The sequence below is a fragment of the Pseudonaja textilis genome, chromosome 13, assembly GCF_049901715.1.
Source record: "Pseudonaja textilis isolate UNSWEBS1 chromosome 13, rPseTex1.2, whole genome shotgun sequence".
Taxonomy (NCBI): Eukaryota; Metazoa; Chordata; class Lepidosauria; order Squamata; family Elapidae; genus Pseudonaja; species Pseudonaja textilis.
Window position 1 is genome coordinate 11,095,751 of NC_142002.1, and position 17,743 is coordinate 11,113,493.

At 41.7% G+C, this 17,743-nt stretch overlaps 1 protein-coding gene across 3 annotated transcripts in view; it reads right to left on the reverse strand.

The window, feature by feature from the left end:
• The window catches only part of MTHFS (methenyltetrahydrofolate synthetase), a 73,220-nt gene that overhangs the window by 46,946 nt on the left and 8,531 nt on the right, over positions 1-17,743 (reverse strand). For 2 of the 3 annotated variants that reach the window (XM_026709887.2, XM_087941376.1), the window contains exons 2-3: positions 16,914-17,178; positions 669-1,006 (exon numbers count right to left, since the gene is read on the reverse strand). In XM_026709887.2, coding sequence (XP_026565672.2) covers positions 762-1,006; positions 16,914-17,178 — 510 coding nt within the window. In that variant the 3' untranslated portion in view covers positions 669-761. Of the gene's footprint in view, positions 1-668; positions 1,007-16,913; positions 17,179-17,743 lie in introns of those variants that run through there. The other variant, XM_087941375.1, reaches the window with a different exon arrangement.

Genomic DNA, 17,743 nt, shown 5'->3' on the forward strand with positions numbered 1-17,743 from the left:
AAGGCAGAAGAAATTGGTGGTAATAGCATCCTCAACAGAGTTACAGAGTTGAGATAACAAAGATATTGGCAGAAGTTCACCACAGAACCTCCCCATCATGAATAGGTGTCCAGAAATTCCATGAAAAGCTGTCATGCCCCTGGTGGAGACTGACTCTGAGGGAGAGTAGGAACAGCCGACAGGGAGTGGAGGTGTGGCTCTGGAAGTTGTGGAGGAGGCTGGGGAAGGGCAGAGGCCGGCTGGGCAGTCAGAGGAAGAACCAGGCCCATCCCCTCTTCATCCTAGGGGCACGCAGAGAGGAAAGGAGAAGGAAATAACTTGGCTTATGAAAGAGGAAGCGGCCATGATCCCTCTCATTAGTTGCAGCTGGGGAGAACAGTATATAAGAGGGACGGTTACAACACAGCGTTGCCAGAAGCAAAGCGTGTTTTATTTTGGGCTGAAGTTATCTTGGTTGGTGTCCTTGCAACAGACTGTGCCTTGTTATTTCCTTGAATTTGGTATTTACTTATCCTGGTCCATTGTAGAAATTCCTTCACTGTAGTTTGTTGTAGTTTTTTATTTCATCTCTATCTGCTCATTAAGTTTGGTCTGTATTGCTTTCTTTTGAAGACTATTTTTGAGTAATTTTTATTTCCAACTGAGAATTATTGAACAGTGGCGCCAAGTTGGAAGCGTTAAAGGACATTTATTTACATTTTGGATTTTGTTACGTTTGTGTTACACTCCGGGTCATCACAAAAGCAATGGTCAGTCACTCATCAAAGTTCTTGCTTGGAGTTTTCAAATCCTTCAAAGAGGATTTCATCCACTTTCATATCCGTTTCAGACACAGGGACCATACCGCATACTTGTTCTTGGAAAGCTAAGGCAATTGTGTACGGTTTTCCTTTTGGATGCTGCAGGCATCGTTGGAGGTAGGTATCATAATAACCTTTTCCTCTTCCCAGCCTGTTTCCCGTTTTGTCAAAACCAAGTCCTGGCATCAGGATGAGATCCAGACCATCTGTAGAAGAGAAAGGAAATATCTCGGGTAAAATGACATCAAACTAACTTTTCATTTCTCAATTTTGTTTTCTTCCTGATCTGTCCAAGAATTGTGATGTGTGTGTGTGTTTTTCCCCAGTTTTGATTTTAAAAAGCTGGTTAAGTTGGATGTTCACACCAATGCAACCTGTCAAAGACAAGGGGCTGTGCTTGATATTGTGGGGAGATGTAAAAGTTGCAGTGGTAGGAAGGAATATGAATAAGATTGGGATTTGGACAGTTTCTTTTGGTCTGGGAGGAGGCAGAGGGAGAGTGGGGAGAGAGAGATAGACAGAAGGAGAGGGAGAGAGATGTGGGAGAGTGACCGAGAGAAAGAGGGGGGAGACAGAGACAGAGAGAGACAGACAGGCAGAGAGAGGCAAAGAAAGAGAATGAGAGTGTGTTGTTTCAGGCTGTCAACTCTACACAGTTGTTAGCCTCACTCTACTGACCTTCACCTTAGCCTAAATCATCCAGAAATCTTCTTGATGAGGAAAAGACAAATAAATTAGGCACATCATTGTTCCATCTCTAAAAGTATTTTAGAATGCTGGATATCACAATTTGAGCCTGTCATTCTCTCTCACAAAGTTACAGGGGCATGATGGAAATGTGTGCGTATGAGTCTGTGTGTTTGTTTGTGCCTTTGAGTTAGTGTAGACTCCCTGGACTAATCCCTGCAGTCTTTATCAGTAGTTTGCCATTGCCTCCTCCCTAGGGCTGAGACAAAGTGACTGGCCCAAGGTCACCCAGGTGATTTTGTACTTAAAGTAGGACTAGAACTCACAGCCTCCTGTTTCTAGCTCAGGGCCTTAACTTACTGCACCAAACGGAATCTCATGTGCGTAGTAACCATTTCTCTATCCTTATCATTTAAAAGTATTTAACACATTTCTTATCACCCTAATCATTTCAATTTCCTGGAGCAGCACACACCTATGTATTAAACAGCTCCCTCAAGAATAGAAAGTAAAATTAACATGGGGACTTATGAAAAGCAGAAAGCATAATAATATTTTTTTTGGTGTGGGGGGGAATACTCAGTATATTGAGATCACTTTGCTAAAAAGCCTCTGTACACACAGTAAGATTGAGCAGGCATTAGAAAAACTCCTAAGCAATTTTCTCTGGGAAGACCTTCTACAAAAGAAATGGAAGCTGTGAAAAGCTCCTTTTCTTTCTGATGCTTACTTTTAGTGTATTAAAACTCACATACCAAAGATTATTAAGGCAACTGGCTAAATATATGCAGGCGTATTTGTATACGAGGCATGCTGATAGCTGCAATAAACAAACAGCAACAGATTTCTTAAAAAGAAAAAAGAAAAAGGCACAAAAACAACTAAACACCCCTGGCAGACTTGCACATAGTAACAGCTAAATATCATCATAAAACTATTTTTTTTCCACATTTTGCTCTAATTTTTTTTGTCTTTTGATTTTTGTACTCCATTGCACAAAGAAGATGTTCCTCTTGTTTTCACTTTTTTAAAATTCCTCTAAATAAATTTCTCATCTCTAAGGGTTTTTTTTTAAAGGGGAGAAGTTGGCTAAGTAAGGACAGCTGCAACAGCAAGCCATTTATCTCCACCTCCAAGTTTTTTTCACGGTAATAATTCTGTCATTGATCTCTTGCATGTTCCATAAGATAAAATCTCGGTTTGTGCACTTAATATATATTTTCTTTTTCCTGGGGGCAGAGAGAGGCGGTTGGCAAAGAGAAAGGAAACAACTACAATTATTGAAGCATTTGTTTGGATGTCAGATAAAAATGGAATAAAGATTTAATTGCAGATCAGACCCCTGGTTGAGAAACATCAAGCTCTCAGCATGGACCTGTCGGTATTATCAAGAGCCTTCTGGATGGAACCCTGAAATTGCAATTTAAACTGGTGAATATTTTTTTCCAGTTCATAGAAGTGGTTTCTTCTCCCCACTTTCACACTTGAAAGTAGATAGCTTGTTAAAAGATTGTTTTTGTATGTAGTTAGTTATGAGGAGGCCAGAGAACATACTGTATGTAAAAGTTTATCTCCCAATAACCTGCAAATTCTTTGGTTTCTACTTCCTTCCATGTAATACCAATGGGAAAAAAATTAAACGCGATGCCTTCAATGGAAGAGGAATTTTAGGCAGCCAAGGAAAGGTCAGTGTAGGAAATGATGAGGTTAAGCCCGACCGAAGGGTCAAACATGTCATAAGTCTCGAGTCCCTTTGAGCCCAAGAGATCTAAGTCCAACCCACCTTGAATTTGGTTGACTCTTATCTACTCTTATCTGCTTTGATTGTTAGTAGTTCAGATTCTTGTAGAGAGTATTAGCACACAATAAACCTATATTCACTGCGTGGCACAGTGGTTAGAATGCAGTATTGCAGGCAAATTCTGCCGACTGCCAGGAGTTTGATTCTGACTGTCTCCATGCAGACTCAGCCTTCCATCCTTCCATGATCAGTACAATGAAGACCTAGATTGTTGGGGGCAATATGCTGACAATGTAAACCATTCAGAGAGTGCTGTAAAGCACTATGGAGCAGCATATAATTGCTATTGCCATTGCTCTTCATTTGAACTGCCGGGACTCCTGATTCCCAACAGTTATAGTAAACATTGCCACTAGATCAAGCCCCCTCCAGCATTTTCAATAAGGAAATTTCAAAGAAATTCTCTAGCTTCCCAAGCAAAGGTGATATTCAGCAGGTTCTGACCAGTTCTGGAGAACAGGTAGCAGAAATTTTGAGTAGTTCGGAGAACCGGCAAATACAGCCTCTGACTGGCCCCTCCCCACTCTCTTCTCTGCCTCCCATTGAGTCCCAGCTGATCGGCTGGGTCTTCTTTGGTTGCCCTGCACAGGAGAACGGAGCTGGAAAGCAGGTTAGGGGGGTGGGGAGGGAATAGGGATTTTGCAGTATCCTTCCCTTGCCACGCCCACCAAGCCACGCCCACAGAACCGGTAATAAAAAAATGAATCCCACCACTGACCCTGAGAATAAGGTAGGAAACTCTTCATGAGAAGAGAAATCTGGAAAAATTTCAGCCCAGTAGTGATGTTTCTGCCATTCTGCCCTCAAACCACAACGGGACCCAGCTTTTGCTGCTGTTCCATCTGCTTTCAGAATTGATGCAGTTGTCTCTGCCGGGTAGAGCAAAGGAAGGGGCTAGCATTTCTGAGCCTTTTATGCATTTAAAGGCAACTATATGTAGGTCTGGTTTTTTTGTCACTATGGAGGAGGATTTGCCAAGGGAACATTTGAAACAAATGAGGCAGCACAAGTTAAAGCAGCCCATTGGAACAAACTTATGATCTTGCTTGGTTTTTTCTTTAAAAAAAAATTTTCAGCAGAGGAAAACTTTTGGAGCAAGAAAACAGAAAAAAAGTCCAAACGATACGGCCATCAGGGAGGTAGAAATGCAAGGCTGAATGTATCAAAAATAATACCGAATGTAGGAAAGGATGTGGCCATCTGGTCTGAAGAGGATGAGGGAGAACCTGAGCTTATATTTTGGGAGGGAGGAGAAAGAGAGAGAGGGAGGGAGGGGGTGGATTTACAGGAGAAGGGTTGAATACTTTACTGAAGAAGTACTGGAAAAGTTTGCTATTTGCTTCTTGTGTTTCGAATTTGAAAGAAGTATTGGCAGAATTTGCTAATTTCTTATGTTTTTAATCTGGGTTAAAGTTATTTTAGAAATACACTGTTTTTGTTTTGTTTTTTCAACTTCAGAATGGCAAGAAATGATTCTGTTTATTTATTTATAGTCCAATCTTGCAGTTTGGTTTGGAGGTTTCAAATAAAACAACAAAGCGTGAATTGAAAATAAATACGGAGTAATATCTATAAAAATAGGAAGACTGAAATATAAATAAAGTAATGGTCTTGGCCAGTGGTGGAATTCAAACAGTTTTACTACCGGTTCTGTGGGTGTGGCTTATTTGGTGGGCGTAGCTTGTGGTCATGTGACTGGGTAGGTGTGGCTTAGTGGTCATGTGACTGGTGGGCATGGCTTGGTGGTCATGTGACTGGATGGACGTGGCCAACTCAATGTCACTCACATCAAGAGGTGCCTCACCCTGGCCCCTGAACTCCCCTCTATTCCTTGTCACTCTGCCTCAACTTATCTATAGTTCTGTAAAAATGTTGTTCACCTTTTTTGACTTTACTATACTATAGGTGTACTTTCATGGACCACTGAAAGGAGGAAATGGCTCACATGCTTTACTCAAGAATGCAATAGGCAACAGGTTTTTAACGGGCTGCCACAAAGAAAGGAGGAACAATGTATTTTCCAAAGAAGCAGAACGCAAACAAGAATCAATGGATGGAAACTGAACAGAGAGAAGCAACCTAAAACTATGGAGAAACTTCCTAACAGTGAGAACAATTAACCAGTGGAACTGCCTGTCTCCAGAAGTTCTGGGTGCTCAATCACTGGAAGTTTTTAAGAAAAGTCTGGACAGCCATTTCTCTGAAATGGTATAGGGTTCGCCCCAAGGTCCCTTTTAAGTATTATTCTGACACCTTTCCCAGGATTTCTACTCAGAGTTTGGCATCCTCAGTTTTCTTGCCTAAGCTGGAGGTGGGACTAGAAGACCTCCAAGGTCCCTTTCAACTCCTGTTAAACACATGTGTATTTTATGGTCTGGACTATTGACATTGAATGCATGTATAACCTGAAAAATATGTGGTAGCCCTGGGCAAAAGAAAGGCAGAAAAATCACTCTAGGTGTAGGGACAGTGTAAAATATTAACACATGATAAATAATGGAACAATTAAAAATAATAGCACAGAGTTTTATCTCTCTCTCTCTCTTCCTATTTTTTTCTTTCTTTCTCTACCCTCCTCTTTCTTTCTTTCTTTCTTTCTTTCTTTCTTTCTTTCTTTCTTTCTTTCTTTCTTTCTTTCTTTCTTTCTTTCTTTCTTTCTTTCCTTCCTTCCTTCCTTCCTTCCTTCCTTCCTTCCTTCCTTCCTTCCTTTCTTACACACACACACATACACACACACAGCACTTAACAGACAAGCATTTTGGAAGCAGCTCCTTTAAATTTCTCCAAGGCTTGAGTGGATTCCCCCACCCCCTCTGTCAGACCGCACTCCTTCTCACTCCAGCACTTTAACTCACAAGGGGAAAGTGATACTTGCAGCATCCATGGGGAATCCTTGGAGAAGTTTTTAAAAGACCTGCTTCCAAAATGCATTTCTTTTAGGTTGCAAAAGGGCTCCAAGGCTCGATTCACCCCCACCCCCTCTGTCAGACCGCACTCTTTCTCACTCCCGACACTTTAACTCACACGAGGAAAGCGATACTTGCAGCGTCCATGCCTTTCTTCCTTTTCCCCAGGGAGAAAGAGAACGTGGGGAGTGGAAAGCTAGGAGAGCGATCACAAGTGAGTGACCAGGCGACCGGGTTGAGGGCGTGGCCAGCCAGGGGTTGCCACCGGTTCGGCGACCCATGCCAAATAACCGCTACCAGTTTGCCCGAATAAGTGTGAACCGGTTGAGCACCTCTGGTCTTGGCAGTAGCATTCTTTAAAGTTCAATTCAATCCAGATTCCTGTGGATTTCAGTGGTTTCCCACTATGTATCTTTTTTTGTATATGTTTTTCTCCCATAACAGCATTTTCAATATTGAAAAATATTTCAAAATCACACTTTAAAACGAAAGACAAGTTTCTTGCTCCTTGCAATTGCAATGGGAAGGAAAAGTACAGCTAATACATGTCCAAGACAGCAAAAACTAAAGGAACTCTTTAAATATTGGAATACAAATGTATTTATTTAATACAACCAGGTCTGTGGTGACAGAGTCATTACAATGCAGTATTGCAGGCTGCCCACTGCCAGCAGTTCAATCCTGACTGGCTCAAGATTGACTCAGCCTTCCATCCTTCCAAGATCGATAAAATGTAGACCCAGATTGTTGGGGGAAATATGCTGACTCTTTAAACCACTTAAGAGAATGTTGTAAAGCACTGTGAAGTGGTATATAAGTCTAAGTGCCCTTACTATTGAATGCAGGTGCAAAGATGGAATTGATAACAAATTTTTACTGCATGCTCATCCAACCACGGTAAATAATTCATACAACAGCTCAGTGCAAGTGATTAAAACTCTGAAAAATTATGGTTGCACCTGAATGGCTTCTTTTAATGCTCACATTGATGAGAAGTGGTCCCTGGATGTGCTTTCCATCAACTCAGCACATGATTTGACACCATCATAAAGAGGAGTCAGCAGGGGGCATAAGTTTTTTTTTACCCGCATCTCTTTCCTTATTACGCAACCTTTTTAGCTTAACATCTCCAGCCTGGAACTAAATTGCTTCCTCTCCCTTAATTATTTCTGTTTCTGGCTGGGAGCTGCAATTTATTTGTATATTGGTATCAATGCACTTGGATGGGTACTCTATATGTAATTACTGTCAGGGCGTTTTCACAGCTTCTGCCAGGGCTGTTCTGTTGAATTGATTAACAAACAAAAAAGCGAAATGAATTATTTGTGAGAAAAAAAGAACAGCCAATCCACTCCTCCTTTGACTATTAGGGACTAAAGCATCCCAAAGTATTGGGTGCTGGTCTTTTCTGAAAGAGAGGAATCCTGACTATTCAGTTCAGAGATTTGACTTGAAGGCAATTTGACTGAATCCACAAATTAAGTCAGATTTCCAAATCGCAGCATCAAAGTGTTGGAACTATTGAATCAAATATGACGGATGAATTAGAGAGTTTTGCACACAGAATCATAGAGCCGCAGGACTGGAAAAGACCTTGGAGGTCTTCTGTTCCAACCTTCCGGGTGCAGTGGTGGTATTCAATTTTTTTTTAACTACTGGTTCTGTGGGCGTGGCTTGGTGGGCGTGGCTTGGTGGGCGTGGCAGGGGAAGGATACTGTAAAATCTCCATTCCCTCCCCACCCCACTAACCTGATTTCCAGCTCCGTTCTCCTGTGCAGGACAACCAAAGAAGACCCAGCCGATCAGCTGGGACTCAATGGGAGGCAGAGAAGAGAGGGAGGAGGGGCCAGTCAGAGGTAGCATCTGCCAGTTCTCCGAACTACTCAAAATTTCTGCTACCAGTTCTCCAGAACTGGTCAGAACCAGCTGAATTCACCACCTCTGCGCAGCAGTGATATGCAGACATATTTTTTCCTTCCCCTGGATTGATCCTCTAAATTACAATTCAAATCTAAATCAGATTGCAAATCTAGATTCATTGATTTAAATCAGATTGTGGTGCTCCATCACTGGAGGCTTTTAAGAAGAGACTGTGGACAGCCATTTGTCTGACATGGTATAGGGTCTCCTACATGAACAAGGAGTTGGACTAGAAGAACTTTAAGGTTCCTTCCAACTCAGTTATTCTTGGTTTCTTGTTGGTAGTTGATCAGGGGTGACTATTTGAGTGACATATCTCCAGTCCAGGAAAGGCTTAACAATGTAACACTGGGTAGAATTTTTGTAATGAAGATAAGCCAAGCCATTGTAGTGATTTCTCAGAAACTGGATGGTTTAGAAAAATCTTGGAGCTTAAAAGAGGAATACTGTAGATCAGTTGCTCTGGGCATGTCTGTCCAGTTCTGAAGCAGACCATTTTTGTGTCTCTATATGCTATATCAATATATTTAAACTAGATTTATCAATGAGATACCGTAATTCTAATAGAATTATGCAATAACCTTCCCCATTATTATAGTTTTTTGGTGCCAAAGTACAGCTAGTATTAGTTCAGAAAACTTCAAGTAATTCTCAAGACAGCAACATTTTGTGTTGTTGAGTTGTGGCCTGGCTTTGCAAAGGAACACTCCCACTAGCTTGCAAATAACTTGACAGACACACAATGCAGTTACTATTAAGGAAAACTCCACTGGCTTTAGTGGAGCTTATTCCCAGGTAATTATGTGTGGCGTCGCATTCTGATTTAACTGTGTTTTGCACAGAAGCTCCTCCACTGAGCTCCAACCTACTTTCAACTACAAAGAGTATAAATAGATAATAACTAATCAAGGGGATAGCCTTATTTGACGAGTTTCTGAAATAAGGGCTGAGAAATGCTCTTGCAATTTTTCCCCCCCTTTTATGATGTCATTTATTTTCAAAAGGTCTTTTAGCCTTTCAGAGGAATTCCTGTGGATAAGGGCGGTGTTGGGAGCACAGGGTGGCTCATGTAGTTAGGACACTGGGATGGAGCTTAGCCAGACCATGTTTGAGTCCCGAATGCTGCCTTGGGGTGAGGTTGAACTCCCGTCCTTCACTCCAGCTCCTGTCTAGGACATCAAAGGAGCCCCCAACTGCATGTTCTCTGGGCAACGGTGATATCACCAGCTAATTCTTTCAACCTAGAAGTGCCTCGTTGCTTCTGACATGAGTGCAAATACAAGGGTGGTGTCCTTGCAGCTTCACTCGGAATGTCTCTAAGCATCTCATCTTTGATTGTTCAATCATCTCTCTGATGATCTGCCAGCTTCCTGACTTCTCCTGCTCCTATGAGCCATGGTGGTGCAGTGGTTAGAGTGCAGTACTGAAGGCTACTTCTGCTGACTGCTGGCTGCCTCCAATTTGACAGTTCGAATCTCACTTGGCTCAAGGTTAACTCAGCCTTCCATTCTTCTGAGGTGGGTCGAATGAAGACCCAGATTGTTGGGAGGCAAGAGGCTGGCTCTGTAAACTGCTTAGAGAGGGCTGTAAAGCACCATAAAGCGGCATATAAGTGGAAGTGCTATTGCTATTGCTATTAAGCCCCACAAAAGAACACAGGACTTGAGAAAGTATAACAGATTTAACAGATAATCAGAGTTGGAAGGAACCTTGTAGGTCATCTAGTCCAACCCCCAACCCAAGTGGGAGACCCTACATCATTTCTGACAAATGGCAGTCCAATCTCTTCTTGAAAGTCTCAAGTGATGGCGCTCCCACAACTTCTGAAGGCAACTTCTGTTCCATGGGTTGATTGTTCTCACTGTCAGAAAGTTTTTCCTTATTTCCAGATTGAATCTCTCCTTGTTCAGTTTCCATCCATTATCCCTTGTCTGGCCTTTGGGGGCTTTAGAAAATAGCTTGGCCCCTTCCTCCTCTCTATGGCAGCCCCTCAAATATTGGAAGACTGCTATCATGTCTCCCCTGGTCCTTCTCTTCACTAGACTAGTCAAGCCCAGTTCCTGCAACCATTCTTCATATGTTTCAGCCTCCAGTCCCCTAATCATCCTGGTTGCTCTTCTCTGCTTTCTTCTAGAGTCTCAACCTCTGTTTTATAGTGTGGTGACCAAAACTGTACTCTAGGTGTGGTCTTACTAAGGCTTTATAGAATGGTATTAGTACCTCCCTTGATCTTGATTGTATCCCTCTGTATTGATAGTCCTCAACTTACAATTAGTCATTTAGTGATGTTCAAAGTTACAACAGCACTGAAAAAAGTTAATTAGGACCGTTTTTTTCACACATACAACCATTGCAAGATCCCCACAGTCATGTGATCAAAATCTGGACAGCATTAGCAATAGCAATAGTGCTTAGACTTATATACCACCTCACAGTGCTTTTCCAGCCCTCTCTGAGTGGTTTTACAGAGTCAGCCTCTTGCCCCCAACAATCGGGGTCTTCATTTTACCCACCTTGGAAGGATGGAAGGCTGAGTCAACCTTGAGGCAATGAGGATCGAACTGCCGAACTGCTGGCAAATGAAAATCAGCAGAATTAGCTTGCGGTACTGCATTCTAGCCACTGTACCACCATGGTTGTTGGGCAACTGGTTGCAGAGTCCCTGTGTCACGTGATCCCCTTTTGCAACCTTCTGACCAGCACAGTCAATGGGGAAGCCAGTTTCACTAAACAACCATGTTACTAACTTAACAACTGCAGTGGCAAGAAAGGTTGTGGGGTAAAACTTACTGAACAACTACCAGCAGAAATTTTAAGCTCAATTATGGTTTTAAGTCAAGGACTACCTGTATTGGCAACCTTCCCTTCTCTCTAGAGAAATTTGAAGAAATTCTGCAGACTTTTTGGTGGAGATGTTCAAAAAAAGGCCATTTGTACCCAGCTCTGGTTATGACTTTTTGTTAATCAAGTAAAAGCAAAATCCTATGTCTGTCCCTTCAGGAATAATACCAGTTTTGTGACATGGTACATATGGAGCAGCTGCCAAAAGCCAAAATGTAACTATCAAGCCAAACTAGATTTAAACAGAGTCCTCTGTTTAATAAACATAGGGATATAGCTTTTAGTAAACATCACTCTGAATATTTTGGAAAAGGAATTGGAGCAAACCAAAACCAAACCAAACACACAACCCCTGCTCAGCTCTCCCAGGTTTTGCAAATCATAAAGCACAGCTTCCACACAAATTTGTCTCATCAGTTCTGCATTTCAAACCTCCAATTCGGATAGATGTTTAAGAACCAGTTTGGTGTTGCGGTTAAGGCATCAGGCTAGAAACTGGGAGGTTGTGAGTTCTTAGCTACAAAGTCAGCTGGGTGGTTTTGGGCCAGTCACTTTCTCTCAGCCCTAGGTAGGAGGCAATGGGTTACTACTGCTGAAAAACCATGCCAAGAAAACTGCAGGGCCTTTTTCCAGGCAGTGTTCAAGAATTGGACAGGACTGAACAGAAGAAAAAAAGAAAGAAATTCAAAATGTTTCTACAGAGAGATGTTGTGGTTGTTGTGGAGAGATATGTAGTGGTCTAGGTGAGAAGTTGCTGGTTACTTTTTACTGTTCTACCATCGAGAGCATTTTGGCATACTGTGTAACGGTGTGGTAGACTGGATGCTCTGCAGTGGATAAGAAGATGCTCCAGGGAGTTATAAACACAGCACAAAAAAATAATCACTTTCTTCTCTGGAAGAGATTGCAAAGATCAGACTCCTCTCTAGAGCACAAAAAGTCTCCACAGACCGTTCTCATCTTGGACATTCATATTTCGAACTGTTACTATCAGGGAGACGTTATAGGTGTCTTAAAATGAGGACTAATAGACTGAGAAACAGTTTCTTTTCCAAGGCAATAATTGTCTTGAATCAAACAGTGCATTTGTGATTTAGTCCTATGTATATAGTGGCATTTTTAAACTATTTAACTTACTAAAAGTTTTAGATAGGTTTTAGACTAGGTTTATTATTATTATTATTATTATTATTATTGTTGTTGTTGTTGTTGTTGTTGTTGTTGTTGTATACAAAAATGACAGTATACACAGCAGACGAGATAACCATGCTAGGTTTCATATCACAAATCACTAGTCGAACACTTCCCAAGTGTTTAGGATTGCGTGATGTATTGGTGGATTATACGAGCAGATCCCAGTAAGGTGGCTTTCTGCAGCTGACCAATGGTGATCTTGTCAGCGCCAATTGTTTTTAAGTGCTTGCCTAGGTCTTCGGGCACAGCACCCAGTGTGCCAAGTACCACTGGAACCACCTGCACTGGTTTATGCCAGAGTCTCTGCAGTTTGATTCTCAAGTCTTGATATCTGGTATTTTTTCAAGTTGTTTCTTGTCGATTCTGCTGTCACCAGGTATGGCAATGTCGACGATCCACACTTTTTCTCTCTCAATAATCGTGATATCTGGGGTATTGTGTTCCAGAACTTTGTCAGTCTGTATTCGGCAGTCCCACAGAAGTTTTGCATGCTCATTTTTGACCACTTTTTCAGTCTTATGATCCCACCAGTTCTTTGCAGGCAGATGGTAGTTGTGACACAAGTTCCAGTGGACCATCTGAATGACTGTGTTGTGATGTTGTTTGTGGTCAGTCTGAACTATTGTCTTGCAACAGCTCAGTATGTGATCAATGGTTTCATCTGCTTCTTTGCAGAGTCTGCATTTGGAGTCATCAGCCGATTTTTCTATTCTGGCTTTGATTACATTCATTCTGATGGCTTGTTCTTGGGCTGCAAGAATCAGGCCATCTCTTTCTTTCTTCAGTGTTCTGTTGGTCAGCCATAACCAGGTCTTTTCCTTATCTACTTTTCCTTGGATCTTTTATATTATTATTATTATTATTATTATTATTATTATTATTATTATTATTATTATTATTATTATTATTATTATTATTCTCTTTATTTTAATTGTGATGTGGTGTTTGGGGCACTGTGCTGGAGTAACTTTCAAATTTCATTGTATTCGTGGAATGCAATGACAATAAAGGTATTCTCTCTTTATTCCAGAACATTACGGAAGCTCACTCTGTAGCTTACCACAGAGTTACCCTGTGATAAAATGGGCAGCCAGTACATTTTATAAATGATTTTTGATTGAATGAATGAATCCAATCAATCAATCTTATTTTGTGCTCATCTTACTGGCATTCATGGTAGTTCCATGAGCTTTCAGCACCTGTCCAAAGAAAAAACCCAGGTGGACATAAGTGCCTTTACTAACTGCAATATTGATAATAACAAAGTTTTGTTTAGTTCAGAAGGCAGGAGGGATAAAAACAACACAATAGATTAATGGAGTGGAATAAGAATGGAACAAAATATTCTTTATCGGTCAAGTGGGATTGGATACACAAGGAATTTGTCTCTGGTGCATAAGCTCTCAGTATACATACAAACAACAAAGTAATGTAATCATAAGATACCATTAGGAGAAGGTAATATTTAGAGACATTTAGGGCATGGGAGTTTTTTCTTAAAATGTGAGATGCCCCCCTTCCCCAGCTTGCTTTTCAGGGCCGGAGACAAATTCTTCCACAGGGAGAAAGGTTGTATCATACCTGGGCAGTAATGGGAAGGGGGGGTGGAATCTCATTCTGTCTCATTTCTTAATGCATTCTATCCTGCCATCTGCTGGTCCTAGGATGCATTTACTCAACTATTTCTGAAAGGAGGGGGAAACTGCAAATGGTTTGCAAAGTTCAGTTAAGTTGCCTATGTCCCAATAAAAACAGGCCAATTTTACTCTGCCATTTATTCCTTAATATTCCACCAACTTTGCAGATTTTAATCTCCAAGTCAGAATCTCCACAATATAACCACACAATTCATTACTCACAAAGCAGCTTATCCCATTTTAGCCTGGTACGAAAATAACATTTAACAGATTAACATAGTTGGAATGGACCTTGTAGGTCATCTAGTCCAACCCCAGAAGCCAAAGCAGTGCCTTTGCTGCATCAGACCACTCTCTCCCATTCTTTGATAATTCAGCATGTCAAATGAATCTAGAAACTAGATAACTGAATAAACTATGGCTCTGTTTGAATTAGGATGGTTATTAAGTGTTTACTGCAGGGGGGAAAATTGGCTCCACTAAGAATCACTGGATTGGTCCAATTGGACTATTTGACTCTCCAAAGCATCTTCAAATCATCAAATTGATCTAAACACTACTCATTCCATTTGATTTTTTTTAAAAAAGCACAGATTATATACAGCTGGTCCTCAACTTACAACCACAACTGAACCTCAAAACGTCTGCTGCTAAGTGAGACACTGGTTAAGTGAATTTTACTTTTCTTGCCACATATTTTAAGTGAATCGCGGCTGTTGTTAAGTTAGTAACACAAGTATTCCAGCAAACCTCCACTCCAACCAATTAATTCTGAGACAGACATCTTCTCAAAAGTTCTTTTTATTTTGGATAGTAAACTGGCACAACTGGGGAATCCTGCATCTGAAAGTTCCAGGCTTCCTTGCAATAAGTAAAAACTACAAATCCACACCCTGCACCCATCATCACATCGCATGCCCAATCACCATCCATCCCAAACTGAGACTTCCTCTCACTTATGTGCCAAATAACATGACCTTGAATTAGAAAAAGAATGTTGTTATGTCTAACTACATACACTCCAAGAAATTCCCCCCCTCCCACTTTCCCAGGCTCAAAATGTGGCAGCGTGGGAGCATCTGGTCTCAATATGGCTTCTAAAGCTGACACTAGAAACAAGCCCAGCATTGATTATGAGGGAATGCTGAACTGCTACAGACAGGAATTCTTGCTTTTCTCTGCCAAGTATTTGCTAAGGAGTTTGCCAAGGTTTGTAATCCCCTAGTTCATTGTAACATGACCTGCTGCTTTTGTTCAGACTCAGAGGCATTGCCTGGCAGGCACCTTCTCCCCAATTAGTGGCAGCCCTCTCATGCTTTATGTAGAAAAATAGTCATGGACGCAACAAGTATTTACCAAGGCTTGAGTGTAACAAGGGGTGGGCAGGCCCATGATTATCCCAGCATTCTAGCATTTTGCCTGTTGTTGGGTGATGTGTAAGAAACCACCCCAAAAGACTATGTGAAATTCACAGAAAAGGTTGGGGAATTAAAACAGACAAAAAGCAATACAGGTAGTCTTTGACTTACGTAATTGAGCCCAAAATTTAAGCAAGACCATTATTAAGTGAGTTTCGCACCATTTTATCACCTAGATTTTATTTATGTATTTATTTATTTGATTTGTCAGTCGCTTACAAGATAATAGGAATAAGTATAAACATGAGTAAGAATACAGGAAATAGGTATGAATAAATGGGGACAATAGGACAGGGGTGGTAGGCACGATTGTGCACTTATGCATGCCCCCTTACACATCACATCACATGCCCCAATCATCATCTGTCCCAACTTGAGACTTCCCCTCACTTATGTGCACAATAACATGACCTTGAATTAGAAAAATAATGTTGTTATGTCTAACTACATTTACACTCCAAGAAATTCCCCCCTCCCACTTTCCCAGGCTCAAAATGTGGCAGCGTGGGAGCATCTGGCCTCAATATGGTTTCCAAAGCTGACACTGGCTTCCCGTTGACTTGGCTTGTCCGAAGTTTGCAAAAAGGGATCGAATGATCCTAAGACACTGCAACCATCATGAGTCAGTCAACAAGTGTTTGAGTTTTGATCATGTGACTGTGAGAATTCTGCAACAGTCGTAAGTGTGGGGAAATGGTCGTAAGTATTTTTCAGTGCCGTTGTCTATGGAGATTCTCCGTCCTCCAGGGCATGGTTGTCCCAAAGGTGCTTCCCCACCCCCAAGATGCAACTGGATTTTCTGGTTTTTCTTCGAAGACGTTTTCACTTCTCATCCAAGAAGCTTCTTCAGCTCTGACTGCCAGGAAGATTAATCCTTCCATTCCCCACCATCCAGTCAGAGCTGAAGAAGCTTCTTGGATGAGAAGCGAAAACGTCTTCGAAGGAAAACCAGAAAGTCCAGTTACCTCTTGGGGGAAAAAAAAGTACTTTTGGGACAATTCAGCGCCATTGTAACTTCAAATGGTTACTAAATGAGTTGAGGTATTGCTAAGAGGGTGAAGACTTAGTGCATGCAAATGGATGGCTGCTTTTGTCCCACTTGTATCAAGATATTAGCTTCATACCTGTGCTTCGCTACAAAACTATGTGGTTGGGCTTAGTTTTTGGGGAGGAAAATAAGGAGGGGAGGAATTATGCCTCTGCCTACCAGCATCCATTGGTATTCATCTGGCTAGCATCCTGTCAGTATGAGAGAGAGATGAGGGCTGTTTGGAAACTGAAGCAGTATTTGCTATGAGAGGAGACAGCAAGGAGCCTGGGCATGGCCTAGCTCAACTGTTCTGGACTAAAGCTGGTTGCTGCTGTGAAACTAAAACTGGAACTAAAACTCCTCTCCTCTGCCTGTGTTTTGGATTTGGAACAGATTTCTTTTCAGGTGGTGAGTGGGAGTAGAACTCCTTAGCATCAGAGCGTGTTAATAATAATAATAGCATATGAAATACTAATGCTCTGATGGTCATTTTGAAAAATCTTTCCTTAGTGAGCACCTAGAAGAGCAGCAAGAGGAACATATGTGCCAAATTTCAAGTTTGTAGGCTTTATGGTTCTGGAGATTTTGTAATGATGTGTGAGTGGTCTTTTGCTTTTATATAGATAGATAAGCCACATCCTACTGGTATCACAATTCCATGTCACAATTCCAAACTTACCTGCTGTTGCCAATGCATCTTCCCGCCTATCGTCTTCAGCTGGTTGATGGATATTCCAGGATGTCAGAGGAAGCGAGGCAATTTCTTCATAGGAAGCTAGCTTGACCATGTCCATGTGGCTGCTTTGGGGCTTGTACCATGGAATAAAACACTCCTTGCCTTTTTGAAAAATGTCTTTAATGATTTCGTTGGTCTGGACCTCATCTGGCATGCTCAGAAAGACTGCAATGCGCCGGGAAGACAGGTAGCAAGGATGCACCATCACCTGTTTGGGGGAAAGGAGAATCCGCAATCAGATTTAGGAATGAATCTCAAGTCAAGTCAATTTTTATTACAGCCAAAGACCAGGACAAGTTAAAAACACTCAAGAGACAGGCTGTCCTCCACTTATGAGCATAATTGAGCCCAAAATTTCTATTGCTTAAGTGAGACATTAAGTGAGGTTGTCCCCATTCTACGAACTTTCTTGCCATAAGGGAATCACTGCAGTGGTTAAGTTAATAACATGGTTGTTGTTGTGGTTAGCCGGCAGCAGGTGCAGGAGAGTGAGGACTCAGATGAGGGGCCAGGACCATTAGGGAGTGGGCTGCTGCCTTCAAAGATTGCGGGGGCTGGCAGCAGCGATGAGGAGGTTCCCAAGGAGCCTGTGCCAAGTGCGTGTGTGCACAGGATTGCTCGTAGGAAAGAACAATTACAGCAGCACAGGCGACTCAGGAGTAAGGCTGGAAGGTAATGCCCCTTATTTAAGAAGATAAAAGACAGCTGTGAAATGAATGCTCTTTGCAGAAGACAAAGACGTTTTGAAACTCCAGCCTCATGGACATTCTAGT